General features: G+C 44.5%; 1 protein-coding gene across 3 annotated transcripts; it reads right to left on the bottom strand.

Annotated features, from left to right (window-relative positions):
* Positions 1 to 1,773: 1,773 nt before the first annotated feature.
* lrrc59 (leucine rich repeat containing 59) lies at positions 1,774 to 15,890 on the bottom strand. Of its 3 annotated transcripts, none has more exons than XM_080788946.1 (8): positions 15,736 to 15,890; positions 13,074 to 13,280; positions 11,295 to 11,354; positions 10,583 to 10,741; positions 8,580 to 8,684; positions 7,239 to 7,311; positions 6,650 to 6,844; positions 1,774 to 2,216 (listed from the first exon to the last, which is right to left on the bottom strand). In XM_080788946.1, exons 2-8 carry the CDS (start codon positions 13,170 to 13,172, stop codon positions 1,798 to 1,800), a joined length of 1,110 nt encoding a protein of 369 aa, XP_080645072.1. In that variant the 5' UTR covers positions 13,173 to 13,280; positions 15,736 to 15,890; the 3' UTR covers positions 1,774 to 1,797. The 3 variants fall into 3 exon arrangements, with proteins under 3 accessions (XP_080645072.1, XP_080645073.1, XP_080645074.1); XM_080788947.1 differs by having other exon boundaries at positions 13,074 to 13,274; XM_080788948.1 differs by having other exon boundaries at positions 13,074 to 13,270.
* Between the last annotated feature and the right edge of the window lie 944 nt (positions 15,891 to 16,834).

The following is a 16,834-nucleotide window of genomic DNA, read 5'->3' as shown; positions in this document are numbered from 1 at the left end:
TGCTCAGAACGGCATGCGGTGACTTCCAAACTATAGGGCTGGGTGATATGGAGAGAAATACTGTCCAGACTATACCAATGTATGCCTTTTCAGAGATATCTCATTCATATATATATAATTATATATATATACTGTATATATTAAAAAAAACATATCCATGCTAGAAGGCTTTCTTACCTTTATTTGTAGTTGTTACGTCCCCACCAAAGAGGTCCAGGTGTTATTTTGTGCAAAAGCGCATTATTGGCTATTTCCCCTATACCCTAATAAGCCCTCAATGAATTGAATTGCATTGAATGGGGCATTGGGGTGTCCTCTCTTCATATTAATAATAAACTTTACTACTTATTTCGATGGGAATAAGCGAATTGGCACAAAAAAACCCAACATTAGGGGAATAAATGGGGAAATAGTCAATAATGCACTTTTGCACAAAATGACACCTGGACCTCTTTGGTGAAGACGTAACAACCACAAATAAAAAAAAAGGTAAGAAAGCCTTCTAGCATGGAATTCTCCTATGAGTAACTTGAAAAAAAAAATAACCATAAAAACAGCATGAAACAATATCGTGATATTAATCGTGTATCGTGATAACTACTTGGGGAAAAAAAAGGATTGTGATATTTATACTGTTTCCATATCGCCCACCCCCCTAAAAACACGTCTCTCCTCCCACAACACATCCACTAGAGAGGCACAAGTCGCGTTTTCCAGTTCCACATGTTGTCGTTTGTTTCCACTAAAAAGAAGTCCATTCAAAGATCGTTATTGTTTTGCAGGCGTTTTGCAGACCGACGTTTTCCCACGTTTTTTCGTCTTCCTCAGGAGGAGTCCAAAAGGAGAGACAAACGCAGCGAAACAAATAAAAGATAAAACAGGCCAGTCGACTCACCGCTCCACTCTATGAAAATGTGGGTCGTCTCGTCTCTCCTGAAGCGCTTCAGAGAGGAGAGGAGATCTTCACTGAGGCACGTTTTGGGACATGTTTAAATAAATAGCCAAAACTACATATCGGGGGGGAGGGGGAGAGGGGGGGGATTGCAAAAAAAAGAAAAAAAAAAAACAGTTCGCCCCTCCCCCCCCTTTCTTTCTTTCTAAATTCTAAATGTTTTTAGGACGGTGGGAGAACACTTAGTTCTGTTGTTGAGCGACACATCATCCAGTCGACAACTTCACGTTACAAAGCATAGATCGGCCTTTTAACAGAGACCACCCCCCCCCCCCGTTAAGACACCCCCCACCCTCCTGGCTGGTGGTGGTCGACCACTCTCCCTCCCCCACACACACACCCCCCGCCGATGAGGTTAAGCAGCAATCTGAGAAGTGAAAAAAAAAAACTCCTTACCAATAAAAGTCTTCACCCATGTGTTTGTAAAAGGTGTTTGCTAACAACGTCGCACAAAAGACTAATATTCAGATTAACCTACAGTAGGACAGTGTCATGTCAAGGACCCCCAAATGAACACTCATTTATTTGCCTGCTATTTGAAAAGATATGCCAAAGACCCCCAATAAAATAATTTCAAGGACCCCCAGTTTGACATGCCTTAGGCTACGGATGGACAGACCTCAATTTAATGGGACTTCTATCTCTGGGACCCCCAATTTATATTGTAATAATAACGTTAATTTAACTTGGACATTAGCGTTTGTGTCACCAGACACCTTTACGAACACATCGGTGAAGAAACGGCATCGGTAAAGAATTCGTTCCCAGATTGGAGACATCTTTTTCCAGACTCCGCCCCCCCCCCCCCCCCCCCGCCCCCCGACTACCGTAAAAGTATTTTCTTTTTAGTTCTTGGACGTCGTCGTCGTTGTCGTCGTCGTAGCCGCCGTCGTGGTCGCCCGCACGGCGCTCTCCATCAGCTCCTTGGCGCGGGACGACAGCTGCTCCGCCAGCCGCCGGACGACCACCTCCTGCTCGCGGCACCAGCGGAGCGTGCCGTCCGCGGCCGCGGCCAGCGTGGCCGCTGCGCCGGCCGCGGCCGCTCCGAGCGCCAGCGCGGCGGCGTCCGAGGCCTCGCTCAGCGCCACGCACGCGCCCTCCGTCCGCAGCTCCGTCAGCCGGCAGAGCGCCACGGCACCCGCCAGGCCCAGCAGCGGCAGGAGGAGGAGCTTCAGCAGCAGGCCCACGAGGGAGCGGCAGCGCCCTCTGGTGGTGCCGGGTTTGTTGGGGGCCGCGCCTCCCGCAGCGCCTCCCGCCTTTTTGTCTGGTGGGGGGGGGGAAGAGGTTGGTATATGAAGAAACATGCTCCGTCGACTGCCTTGTTTCACTGACAAAAAAAAACTACAAATGAAAACTATGAACTACGATGACTAAATATGTGACCAGTGCCAGTATTTTCAACCACAAGTCGGCTATAATGAAACTTCGTTGGTAGGTACCCTCAAATGTTCTCCCCGTGTCCCCTAGGGTAGGTACCCTCACATGTTCTCCCCCTGTCCCCTAGGGTAGGTACCCTCACATGTTCTCCCCCTGTCCCCTAGGGTAGGTACCCTCACATGTTCTCCCCGTGTCCCCTAGGGTAGGTACCCTCACATGTTCTCCCCCTGTCCCCTAGGGTAGGTACCCTCACATGCTCTCCCCGTGTCCCCTATAGGGTAGGTACCCTCACATGTTCTCCCTGTGTCCCCTATAGGGTAGGTACCCTCAAATGTTCTCCCCGTGTCCCCTAGGGTAGGTACCCTCACAAAAACATGCAGTAATCCTGGTCTCTAAACTGCCTCCCCCTGGCCAGCCGGGGCGCCTGATGGAGGGGAAAGGAACTGGTTGGAATAACGTGTTCCTTCCACGCGCTACGTCCAACCAGGGAAACTCCCCCCTGTCAGGTGTAAAGGAGCAACTTGGACACTCAGGCATGAAGGAAGCATGAGTTCAAGTCCGTTGCTCTCTCCTTGTCCCCCATATATGGGGACTAGGTTGGTGGAGGGTGTGTAGAGCCCAGGATCACATTAGATGATTGACACAGGGGTGAAAAATGGGTTACAAAATCGTGGGATGAAAAATATAATAAGAAAAAAAAAATGTTAAAGAATGTTTTTATTCCACCAGAAAGTCGTTTTAGTGTCATTAAGTCGTTCCAATTGCTTTGAAGGGGGAAATGCTCTAATTTGGGATTTCTGGTTCAACAAGTTTCAGATGGTCATATCTTCTTCATTCCCCCCCCCCCCCCCCCCCCATTTCAATGAGCAATACGTCATATGGAAGGTTACAGTGTGCAGTTTCATAATATGTAAAGAACTGAAAAATGACCATGACCCTTTTGTATATCAAACTACTGTCCCCGGTCACATATATGTGACCAGATTTGACCGAGGGGCTCCCATTGGATTTTTGAGGGGCGCTAGCCCCTCCTATATACAGCTTTAATGTTTGTTTGTCTTTCAACAATGCTTGTTTAAGAAAACACCAGACAATAAAGAGAAATGTAATGTTTGTTTGAGGACTAAAAACCACCATTAACATGTTGTAATTGACGTTGTAAGATGATAAGAGCGCCCCTCACTTCACACGGGTGTGATTTCTTTCATGTCATGTGAAAGCAGGGAATCATAGCTTAAAATTGACATATTGGTTGTTCAGTTCGATCCACCAGGTTTGGAGATATGGCTTATAGAGTAATTAATGTCTTGCAGAGAAACAGTGAGTTGAGAAAACAGGCTTGAAAAGGTTCACTTCTGTGGACTCTAACATTTACACCTATAGCTACATGTTTATGCATTTATTTCATATTTACATGTCTTCTGTGGACTCTAACATTACACCTAGCTACATGTTTAAGCATTTATTTCATATTTACATGTCTTCTGTGGTCTCTAACATTACACCTATAGCTACATGTTTATGCATTTATTTAATATTTACATGTCTTCTGTGGTCTCTGACATTACACCTATAGCTATATGTTTAAGCATTTATTTCATATTTACATGTCTTCTGTGGTCTCTAACATTACACCTAACTACATGTTTAAGCATTTATTTCATATTTACATGTCTTCTGTGGTCTCTAACATTACACCTATAGCTACATGTTTAAGCAATTATTTCATATTTACATGTCTTCTGTGGACTCTAACATTACACCTAGCTACACGTTTATGCATTTATTTCATATTTACATTCAGCTCTGACATTTATTTCAGACATGCTCTAATACGTGAAGAGTCTGCCTGTGCTATTAACTCATTTTGGATTAATTTTTTTTTAAACAAAATCAGTTTTTCTCCTCTGGTGAAAAGCTGGAGGCTGCACGATGACAGCCCCTCAGTCAAATCTGGTCACATTTTGACAATTCCGTCAACAAATAAAAACTAGACTAAAATGTCAGGGAGGGACTAGTGGAGAAGAGATCCAGTAGAACTAAATGTCAGGGAGGGACTAGTGGAGAAGAGATCCAGTAGAACTAAATGTCAGGGAGGGACTAGTGGAGAAGAGATCCAGTAGAACTAAATGTCAGGGAGGGACTAGTGGAGAAGAGATCCAGTAGAACTAAATGTCAGGGAGGGACTAGTGGAGAAGAGATCCAGTAGAACTAAATGTCAGGGAGGGACTAGTGGACAAGAGATCCAGTAGAACTAAATGTCAGGGAGGGACTAGTGGAGAAGAGATCCAGTAGAACTAAATGTCAGGGAGGGACTAGTGGACAAGAGATCCAGTAGAACTAAATGTCAGGGAGGGACTAGTGGACAAGAGATCCAGTAGAACTAAATGTCAGGGAGGGACTAGTGGAGAAGAGATCCAGTAGAACTAAATGTCAGGGAGGGACTAGTGGAGAAGAGATCCAGTAGAACTAAATGTCAGGGAGGGACTAGTGGAGAAGAGATCCAGTAGAACTAAATGTCAGGGAGGGACTATAGTGGAGAAGAGATCCAGTAGAACTAAATGTCAGGGAGGGACTAGTGGAGAAGAGATCCAGTAGAACTAAATGTCAGGGAGGGACTAGTGGAGAAGAGATCCAGTAGAACTAAATGTTAGGGAGGGACTAGTGGAGAAGAGATCCAGTAGAACTAAATGTCAGGGAGGGACTAGTGGACAAGAGATCCAGTAGAACTAAATGTCAGGGAGGGACTAGTGGACAAGAGATCCAGTAGAACTAAATGTCAGGGAGGGACTAGTGGAGAAGAGATCCAGTAGAACTAAATGTCAGGGAGGGACTAGTGGAGAAGAGATCCAGTAGAACTAAATGTCAGGGAGGGACTAGTGGAGAAGAGATCCAGTAGAACTAAATGTCAGGGAGGGACCAGTGGAGAAGAGATCCAGTAGAACTAAATGTCAGGGAGGGACTAGTGGAGAAGAGATCCAGTAGAACTAAATGTCAGGGAGGGACTAGTGGAGAAGAGATCCAGTAGAACTAAATGTTAGGGAGGGACTAGTGGACAAGAGATCCAGTAGAACTAAATGTCAGGGAGGGACTAGTGGAGAAGAGATCCAGTAGAACTAAATGTCAGGGAGGGACTAGTGGAGAAGAGATCCAGTAGAACTAAATGTCAGGGAGGGACTAGTGGAGAAGAGATCCAGTAGAACTAAATGTCAGGGAGGGACTAGTGGAGAAGAGATCCAGTAGAACTAAATGTCAGGGAGGGACTATAGTGGAGAAGAGATCCAGTAGAACTAAATGTCAGGGAGGGACTAGTGGAGAAGAGATCCAGTAGAACTAAATGTCAGGGAGGGACTAGTGGAGAAGAGATCCAGTAGAACTAAATGTCAGGGAGGGACTAGTGGAGAAGAGATCCAGTAGAACTAAATGTCAGGGAGGGACCAGTGGAGAAGAGATCCAGTAGAACTAAATGTCAGGGAGGGACTAGTGGAGAAGAGATCCAGTAGAACTAAATGTTAGGGAGGGACTAGTGGACAAGAGATCCAGTAGAACTAAATGTCAGGGAGGGACTAGTGGAGAAGAGATCCAGTAGAACTAAATGTCAGGGAGGGACTAGTGGAGAAGAGATCCAGTAGAACTAAATGTCAGGGAGGGACTAGTGGAGAAGAGATCCAGTAGAACTAAATGTCAGGGAGGGACTAGTGGAGAAGAGATCCAGTAGAACTAAATGTCAGGGAGGGACTAGTGGAGAAGAGATCCAGTAGAACTAAATGTCAGGGAGGGACTAGTGGACAAGAGATCCAGTAGAACTAAATGTCAGGGAGGGACTAGTGGACAAGAGATCCAGTAGAACTAAATGTCAGGGAGGGACTAGTGGAGAAGAGATCCAGTAGAACTAAATGTCAGGGAGGGACTAGTGGACAAGAGATCCAGTAGAACTAAATGTCAGGGAGGGACTAGTGGAGAAGAGATCCAGTAGAACTAAATGTCAGGGAGGGACTAGTGGAGAAGAGATCCAGTATAAGTCATTTTACACTTGGTTGCATGCTGAAAATAGCCGATCTACAAGCTCACAACGCGTCGCAGCTGTGAGCTTGTAGATCGGCTATTTTCAGCAAGTATAAAATCTGCCATTACGACGGCATCAAGGCCCGCCAAAACACATTTCAGTCGACTAAATCACCTGTAGATTTAGACGACTAAAATCTTATGACATTTAGTCGACTAAAACTAGACTAAACATTAATTCCATTCCAGGTGACTAAAACTAAGTGAAAACTATTCAGGAGACTATGACTAAAACTAAAATAGAAATGTGCTGACCTGCCGCCTGGCCGTTCCGGTTCTTCTTCTTCTCCTCCCTCTTCTTCCTCTGCGTCTCCTGCGCCACCTGCTGGGCCAGCTGAGCGTTGTACTCCTGCCTCCTCCTCTCCTTCTCCTCCGCCTTGTCCTTCTTCCGCGCCTCCCGCTCCCTGGCGTCGCGCTCACGCTGCTTGGCCTCGCGCTTCTTCTCCTGCTCTGTGTTATGGGGAGAAAATACACGTTTTTATTTATATATAAGTGAATGGCTTAAACTAGAGGTCCCATCCATACAATCCGAACTAGGAAAGTCAGAGTTTTGCTTCGATGCCCCGCCCCCAACCACATGGAACACTTTACAGCAAACATTGAAAATTAATACCCCAAATATCCTATGGTCAATTTAACAACCTGCTTCTGAACCTCCCTACCTCAATATGTATCCGTTTTTAATTCATGTTTGTCTCATTGTCTATAATATATGTCTTTGCCTTACATGAAGATTTGTTTGTGTATATAAACTGCATGTGACATGAGTACAAAGTTGAAAGTGGTACTATGAACCCCTTTAATGGCTTCACAGGTACCAGCTGGGAGGAGAAGAGGAGCTCACCTTTCTCCTTCAGGAGACGTTTCTCCTTGGCCACGTCCACCTCCTCCTGAAGGCCCTTCATATGCTGCAGGACCTGGAGACAGAACAGAGAACAACACCCCACATGAATACAGTTATTACAGTACGGAGACCATAGGGGGCCTTGGCTATGTTTCACCAGTTTCAATTGAAACGGGCCTCCTCCACCCTCAGGGGTCGGAGGAGATGCTCTTGGCCAGTCTAAGCATGCTCTTGGTCTGGCCTTCTTTAAAGGAATGTAACACGACCTCAACAGGCCTAACAACAATCTTAGCGCAGTTCTTGATTTGGCTCTAAAGTTTGTTCTTATAGACTAGGCTGTTAAACCAGGCCTACAGAACAACATCACAGTTATAGACTGTAGATGCTGTTAAACCAGGCCTACAGAACAACATCACAGTTATAGACTGTAGATACTGTTAAACCAGGCCTACAGAACAACATCAAAGTTATAGACTGTAGATGCTGTTAAACCAGGCCTACAGAACAACATCACAGTTATAGACTGTAGATGCTGTTAAACCAGGCCTACAGAACAACATCACAGTTATAGACTGTAGATACTGTTAAACCAGGCCTACAGAACAACATCACAGTTATAGACTGTAGATACTGTTAAACCAGGCCTACAGAACAACATCACAGTTATAGACTGTAGATACTGTTAAACCAGGCCTACAGAACAACATCACAGTTATAGACTGTAGATACTGTTAAACCAGGCCTACAGAACAACATCACAGTTATAGACTGTAGATACTGTTAAACCAGGCCTACAGAACAACATCACAGTTATAGACTGTAGATGCTGTTAAACCAGGCCTACAGAACAACATCACAGTTATAGACTGTAGATACTGTTAAACCAGGCCTACAGAACAACATCACAGTTATAGACTGTAGATACTGTTAAACCAGGCCTACAGAACAACATCACAGTTATAGACTGTAGATACTGTTAAACCAGGCCTACAGAACAACATCACAGTTTGAACAACAGACGTATATGAAAGAGACAAGATCTGACTGAACGATCTAATGCCTGGAGGAACCCAGAGAACACCTGACAACATGTAGAACATGTTTTGGAGGCAGAACATCCAACATAATACATAATACATAACACACGATTCATAATGTAGGCATTTAGCAGACAGCGCTCTCATCCAGAGCGACATACTGTACTGTACAGTAAGCAAGGTAATAATCTACTGTACATCCAATGCAGAGAGAAAGTGTATAGTGCCTCAATAAACTGGGATTCATAGTTAAAACCAAACAGAGAACCTAGCGTCAGTCTAAACAATGTGAAGTCTCTGTTACCTTGACAGAACACTGTCTGCATTGCTTCTCGTCCAGACAGTCTCCTGCAACCTTCTCCAGCTCCGCCTCCAGGGGGTTGTCCTTTAGGTCCAGCCACTTCAAGCTCTGTGAGCGCACACACACACACACACACACACACACACACACACACACACACACACACGAGAATAATATTTGAGTAATGACACCTAGAAAGGCTGTCCTTGACTAGCCATTAGCCAGACCATTATCACAGTGTGGCAAAACTGTCAAATAAAACCATTCCGCCAATGGCAGATTCATCTGGTTTGAGGAGGTTGGTGTTTGATAAGCAGAGGGAGCGGGTTGAGGATTGAAGTTATGCCTGATATTGCCCGCTGTGTGTGTGTGTGTGTGTGTGTGTGCGCACACACACACACACACACACACACACACACACACACACACACACACACACACCTCTGACTCTAGCTTAGAGGAAGCCTTTATGACCAACGTCATTAAATGCCAGCCACTCCTCCATCCATACCGTCATCACAGAGCTACAGGTTACAGGTGCAATCTACTGGTGGTTATCTTTGGTCTCGTCTAGGACAGACGTACAGTACACATACAGTACAGTACAGTATGTACAGTAAATTGGTTGGAAGAGGCTTCCAACAACTTTGGGATGCTAAAGAAAGCAGCTAAACTAAAACAGCTTGCGGAATTCTGTGCAGTCTCTTCTTCTACTACCTCCTATACCAGGGGTATATACATTTAATCATCATTTATTATTGAATTTGTAGTAGGCATAAAGTTATTCATTCATTTTGATATTGCAAAACAATGTTGCCTATATACACCAGATACAAATAAGAATCATATTTAATGGAGGAAAATTGAAGAATAGAAGAATGTATTCATGATACATCTATGTTTGTTTTCACCACCAATGCTGCTGGCTTACTGGTACACAGTATACTTGACATGCTTTGAGAAATTAGAAAACAATAAAATGTAATATTAAAAGACCAGAAAAATCACAAATAATGAAAGTTTGCTTAATTAAAGCAAACATATTTTGCGGCTCCAGATAGAATTGCAATACGTTCTTGGGCCAAAAATGGCTCTTCTGATATTAAAGGTTGCCTACCCCTGTCCTATACTGCCATCATCAGCCACTCACTGATCCACTCATGCAGATCGGTAGCCGCCAGATACGGCGAAGACGATGTGACTTGTTATGTTACCCCTGAAGCGTGTTGTTGTTGTTGTGATCTTCATCTTCGTCCAAGATTTGCCGACTGTAATATTTGTGTCAAGGGGCAGCGGTGGCCGAACGGTTTTTGCGGAGCGGTCTTGATATCGGAAGGTCGCTATAGTTCGTATCCCCGGACCGGCGGCACGTTAAAATTACCACCGCTGAAGTGCCCTTTATGGACAAGGCATTGAACCTCTACCATGAAATGTTCTATGAGCAGGGCCTGGCTGTAAACAAGTTCTTGAGCTTAGTCCAGTTACCCTGGGTAAACATGGTACCTTTCCTTTCCTTAGTCCAGTTACCCTGGGTAAACATAGTACCTTTCCTTTCCTTAGTCCAGTTACCCTGGGTAAACATGGTACCTTTCCTTTCCTTAGTCCAGTTACCCTGGGTAAACATGGTACCTTTCCTTTCCTTAGTCCAGTTACCCTGGGTAAACATAGTACCTTTCCTTTCCTTAGTCCAGTTACCCTGGGTAAACATAGTACCTTTCCTTTCCTTAGACCAGTTACCCTGCAGGTAAACATAGTACCTTTCCTTTCCTTAGACCAGTTACCCTGCAGGTAAACATAGTACCTTTCCTTTCCTTAGTCCAGTTACCCTGGGTAAACATAGTACCTTTCCTTTCCTTAGTCCAGTTACCCTGGGTAAACATAGTACCTTTCATTGTATCTCATATGTGGACATAAATACATGATAATTGCATGTGTGTGTGTGTGTGTGTGTGTGTGTGTGTGCGCGTGTGCGTGCGTGCGTGCGTGCGTGCGTGTGTGCGTCTCACCCTCAGCTGGGAGAAGCTGACCGGTAGGACACTCAGCTTGTTGTTGTACAGGTCCAGGTGTTGCAGGTGGACCAGGTTCCCCAGGTCATCTGGCAGACAGGCCAGCTGGTTCTTGCTCAGGTCCACTTTGATCAGGTGGGTGAGGTTGCAGAACTCTGGCTGCACAGAGAGAGAAAAACAGAACCAGACGTTATGATCGTTATTAATTATGACCAATGGGACGGCTCTACAGCAGTGGTTCTCAAACCTTTTCACATCAAGGACCCCCAGATTGACACTCATTAACCCTGCGGACCCCCACTATAGCAGTTAATTTCGTTTTATTAAACACATTTCTCCTGATTTAGCCCATTTTTTGTAATGGCATCATCCTGCTATTATGCCCGTGGATATGCAGAGTGAACTTAACAATGATAAATTAATATGAAAATACTTTTTATATAAATCAGTATAATAGTGGGCCGAGATGGAAAAGGGGCGACCGTGCAGAAACCTTTACATAATGGTAATTAAACATTAAAACACCTGCGGCTTATAGTCCGGTGCGGCTTGTATACGTACATATTTGGGATTTTCCCTAAATTTGGCTGGTGCGTCTTATATTCAGGTGCGCCTTATAGTCCGGAAATTACAGTAGTGCTCTGCCGACTGAGCCACGCAGACACTAGTGCTAACGTTTGCTAATTGTGTGGTAGAAGTTGTCGGTACTCACAGGAAGGGAGGTGATGTTGTTGCAGGACAAGTCCAGAACGGTTGCTTTGGGGAACGCAGCCTGGAAGGAGAGAAACACAAAGAAATACATGCTTTAGAAACTGTTGTTGATGATTCTGTCCACTAAGCCAGTGGGTTCTGACGCTCATTAGTCCGCGGACCCCCGTTTGAAAAGATATGCCAGGGACCCCCACAAGAGAAGATTTTTTACGTCTCAAGCAGCACTAGAATCCCAGTTTGACAATGCGTTTTTTTTGTGTCCATATCACTATATGCCCAAAAAAATAGTTCCATGTGATAGAGGGGTCAAAGTTGAACGAAAGTTGCGCCAATAATTTAGAAATAGCTCAACAATACAAATGATTATGGATTTTGTGGATCCATAATCACAATGGATTAATTTACTTTGAATGTGTGACAGCATGCCCTTGCTGACGTCCACGATACCCTGAAGATATTTAAGGCCCTATTTTGAAAACAAAAACATTTTTGAATAGTTCAACTAGCCGATTTACAAGCTCACGTGTGGATGTAGATCAGGCCCCTCAAGGAACCACGAGGGTCCCTGGATCACACCTTTGAGAGCCACTGCTTTAAATAAATACATAACTAATATAGAGCATATTTGATCAAATTTAGGAGCCAAACATTTTTGACAAATTAATTTAATTCAAACGCGCACGACACATGCACATCCACGACATGCATGCACACGCGCGCATGTGTCCTCTTTTTGGTAATTCAGAATATGGTATGCCTGCCATAACAGGTCTGTAAAATGTGTGCAAAATGCAAATGGTCCATTTGGTTCCATGTGTACACCGTCAGAGTCATGGGGGTGCTTGCAAATAAATGCAAATAAATTGCAAATAAATGTGCCACAGTGTCGTAGTAAGTAACATAATTATTCTGAAGAACACCTGGAGACTAGACATTCAATAATCGGGTCAGTCTTACGATCAAAATAAGAACATTATAATGTAAATGGTAAACGGTGCATTTATATATAGCGCCTTTCTCCAAGGCGCTTTACATAGATTGTGTGACATTCACCCATTCACACACACATTCATACACCGATGGCAGAGGAAACCATGCAAGGCACCAACCTGCACATCGGGGGCAATTAGGGGTTCAGAGTCTTGCTCAAGGACACTTCGACACTATAACTCTGGGATTGAGCCCACAGGGTTCGGCTGGCCAGGGGGAGGCAGTTTAGAGACCAGGATTACTGCATGTTTTTTGTGAGGGTATCTACCCTAGGGGACACGGGGAGAACATGTGAGTGTACCTACCCTAGGGGACACGGGGAGAACATGTGAGTGTACCTACCCTAGGGGACACGGGGAGAACATGTGAGTGTACCTACCCTAGGGGACACGGGGAGAACATGTGAGGGTACCTACCCTAGGGGACACGGGGAGAACATGTGAGGGTACCTACCCTAGGGGACACGGGGAGAACATGTGAGGGTGCCTACCCTAGGGGACACGTGGAGAACATGTGAGGGTACCTATACCCTAGGGGACACGGGGAGAACATGTGAGGGTACCTACCCTAGGGGACACGGGGAGAACATGTGAGGGTACCTACCCTAGGGGACACGGGGAGAACATGTGAGGGTACCTACCCTATAGGACACGGGGAGAACATGTGAGGGTACCTACCCTAGGGGACACGGGGAGAACATTTGAGGGTACCTACCCTAGGGGACACGGGGAGAACACACAAACTCCACACATCTCACACGGGGACCTCGGTGAGGTTGCTAGGGACTCACCAGCTCCTTGACAGGGACCTCGGTGAGGTTGCAGAGGCTCAGGTCCATCTCGTTGCCGTTGATCTTGTCCTTCAGGTTCAGCACTTTGGTTTTACTCATCCTGTCTGTCTGTCGGTCTGTCTGTCTGCAGCCGTGGCCTGTCTGTCTGCTCTGGAGCCGTCTCTCTGGAGCTGCGGCCTGTCTGTCTCTCTCTCTCTCTCTCTCTCTCTGTGTGTGTGTGGAACACAACAGTCACATGATTAGAAACATCCTATAACAGCATACATAACAACAACATCCTATAACAACAACATACAGTCAAATCTGTCTCAATATTTCATGTCAAGGACCCCAAAAATGATATGTAATTGGCCGCCGACCCACATCTGAAAATATGTTGTTCCAGGGGAAACCCCACCCCAGAAGCGAAGATTTGAGTTAAAAACGTTCGCTCTGAAAGAATATAAAGATTTGAGCCACAAGCTAGCTCATAGCGCTATGTGAGCTTGTAGATCTGCTATTTTTCAATAGCTATAATTATTATTATTATTTGGGACCCGGGGAGACGTCACATTTCGCTTTTGGGTGGCGGGCGAAAACGTTTGGGAGGAACCACGGTATTATGCCACCCGCCTGGCTGTCCCCATTTTCATTTTGTTTTTCGTTACTCATCTCTGGGACCTCAATCTACACACTAACATAGTGAACTAGTGCGGCACACTTAATCAGAAGAAAAGATCGACATCTAGATCACTTTGCAGACACACAATCTCATGTCTAACTTTGAACCAGAATAGTGCACTGCATGCAGCCACAATTTGCAACTTTAGATTATTTTGTATAATGGGATGAATCCAACTCCAACACTTCTTGACATAAAGTAGCTCATAACATGTCTACGGTCGATTTTTATGAAACAAAAGCTCTTTCAAGCAGATTGAAAGAGGATAATTCAAGCTTGGACTGTACAGCTGCAATGTTGGTGAGTTTAACGTCGTTTAATTCTAAGCGGATCGCAAACGCAAATTGGATGAGCGGGGAGTCAATGGAGGTTATTATTGCAACTCTAGATTCATCCCATTATTTAAAGAAAATCTAGAGTTGCAAATTGCGGCTAAAGCCCACCACACACCGGCTCCGTCCGCCGCGCCGCGCCGCGTCGCCTGGCGCGCCGATAGAACACAGTTCTATTTTCCAGGTGGCGCCGCGCGGCAATGCGTCGCGCCGCAGACGGTCGCAGACGGTGTGTGATGGGCTTGAGACAGACAATACATACTTTCATGGACAAAATGAGAATCGTGATCTCAATTCTTGTGGAGGAAAAAAAATAAATCAAGATTGACATTTGAGCAAGAATCGTGCAGTGAAAAGTCCTGGAAATGAGGGACTGTCCCACACAAAGAGGGACATCTGGTCACCCTATAATTATCCCGCAGACCCCCATTTAAAAATATATATATATATGCCAGGGTCCCCCATAGGAGAAGATCTGTACAGCTCTATAGCAGTGATTCTAAACCATTTTTATTGCATTTCTATCTCTGGGACCCCAATTTTTTATTGTAAAATCAATGTTAATTTAACTCTGAGTGTACAAATGGAACCAAATGGACCCAGAAATGTGCAGAAAAGCTTTTTTTGACCCCCTCAATCTAAGAACAGCGATTTGTGTTGATCTAGTAACTATAGAGCGCAGCAGTCCCGCCCCCTTTCAGAAAAGCGAGTGGCCCAGGAAATGAAACCCCATGCATTTTTCCATCGGCACTTCGAATATAATTTATTTAAAGACTGTTACGCCGCGGAAAAAGCCAACTCGGATCGTGACAAATCATGACAATGAACACAATGTTTTGGGACGATCAAAGCATTAGAAAGAAGAAAATAAAGTCAGGAGACACAACACTATTTGTTTTGTTTTTCGTCTTATAAATTATTTGATCGTCCCAAAACATTGTGTTCATTGTCATGATTTGTCATGATCCGAATTGGCTTTGTCCGCGGCGTAACCGTCTATAAATAAATTATATTCGAAGTGCCGATGGAAAAATGCATTGGGGTTTCATTTCCTGGGCCACTCGCTTTTCTGAAAGGGGGCGGGACTGCTGCGCTCTATAGTCATGATTTGATTTGATTTGATGTGGTGTGGTCTGTCATTTGGACCCATTAGGATCCATTTGGTTACATTAGTACACTCTCAGAGTTACAGACCCGTTAGGGTCCATTTGGTTCCATTGGTACACTCTCAGAGTTACAGACCCGTTAGGGTCCATTTGGTTCCATTGGTACACTCTCAGAGTTGCAGACCCATCTTAGGGTACATTTAGTTCCAAATATCATTTAGCTGGGGGGACCCCCTGGAAGTCTCCCTCAAGGACCCCTGGCTGGGGGTCCCCGGACCACACTTTGGGGAATAAATCAGTGCTGTGTGTGTGTGTGCGTGTGTGTGTGACTGTGTGTGTAGAGACACACCAGAACGCCATGTCACATAGATAACATTCTAAACGCTTACATCAGAGGAGGTTAAAATAAACAACATGATTGCTACATGTATGACAGTTAACATCAACACTGTACCACTTATCATAATCATAATTATCCCACGGGATGGACCAGAAATGACAATGTAATGCAGCAGAAAAAGTAACGTTCACATTCTCACATCATGGTTTTAGATGTTACTCACCTCTCTCCCAGCAGACACTTGGAGATCTAATGAGGACGAGAGGAAGAAGAGCTTACAGACCTCTTATTGGTGACTGATCTGGTGTTGAATAATAGTTTGATCGGAGTTTTACACGCAATAGCGTTTTGTTGTAGTCAGTGCTGCTCACTGACTGACTGACTGACTGACTGAATGGAGATCCACGTCACGGCTTGAAATCAAACAGGCAGTGACGTCAGAAGAAGCAGCAGGCGGAGGTGGAGGACGACGTGAATGAAAAGAGGGGAAACAGCGACCCCTACAGCGCCGGATGACTCTCTGGCTGCGTCACATTGGAGCGTCCCAGTTTTGATTGATTTAAGTATTTATTTAATTCATTAACACAGTAAGCAGAATAGGTACATTTCAAGCACAACTCAATACAAAAACTGTTAACTTTGAGTGGACGACACCATGAAGAATTACACTTGTTTACAATAGGGTCCATAATTTTCAATTCATCAGAACATTTATAGAGACATAGGAATACACTTTCATCATAAAATGAGGGAAAATAAAATAGAGGCTACAGTGAGGGGAAAAGGGGGGACCCAGTTACGACCTCCGTAGTGCGTTGCTTGGTTTGTTGATTGATTTATTTATTGATTGCAAAATAACAGTTTTGCAGAATGGGTACAGTTTCTACAGTTAGAATAGTTCAAGGAAAGTAGGCTACAGGTCAATATACAAAATCTGGGAAAAGGGAAATATTTTGAATATTTTTTTAAATAATTTAACAAAACAAATCTGGTACCTAGCTGGCACGACATAATACAAATACAAATTTAAAATAAATTGGGGGGGGTCCATGACATGAAAATGTGAAACACTTATTTAAACAGCATTAGGAAACAAGGCCAAATAATCAGTACATTTGACAAACCAGCCTAAAAAACTCTCAACTATCCGGCCTGCAGTGCCCAGTCCACCTAATCATATAATAAATATTGGTTAAACACCGCCACCTGGTGTACAGCCTGGTTTACAGCATCATTTACATTGACAAGCCCCGTTATATTATCCAAACTGAAAAGTCCAAACTGATTGTATTAATTATTAAACTCGCAGACCTTTATTGCCA

Source organism: Protomyctophum bolini, assembly GCF_963924005.1.
Source record: "Protomyctophum bolini genome assembly, chromosome: 18".
NCBI classification, from domain to species: Eukaryota; Metazoa; Chordata; class Actinopteri; order Myctophiformes; family Myctophidae; genus Protomyctophum; species Protomyctophum bolini.
Note: the sequence above shows the minus strand (reverse complement) of the source record. Positions and strands in the feature narration are given on the sequence as shown.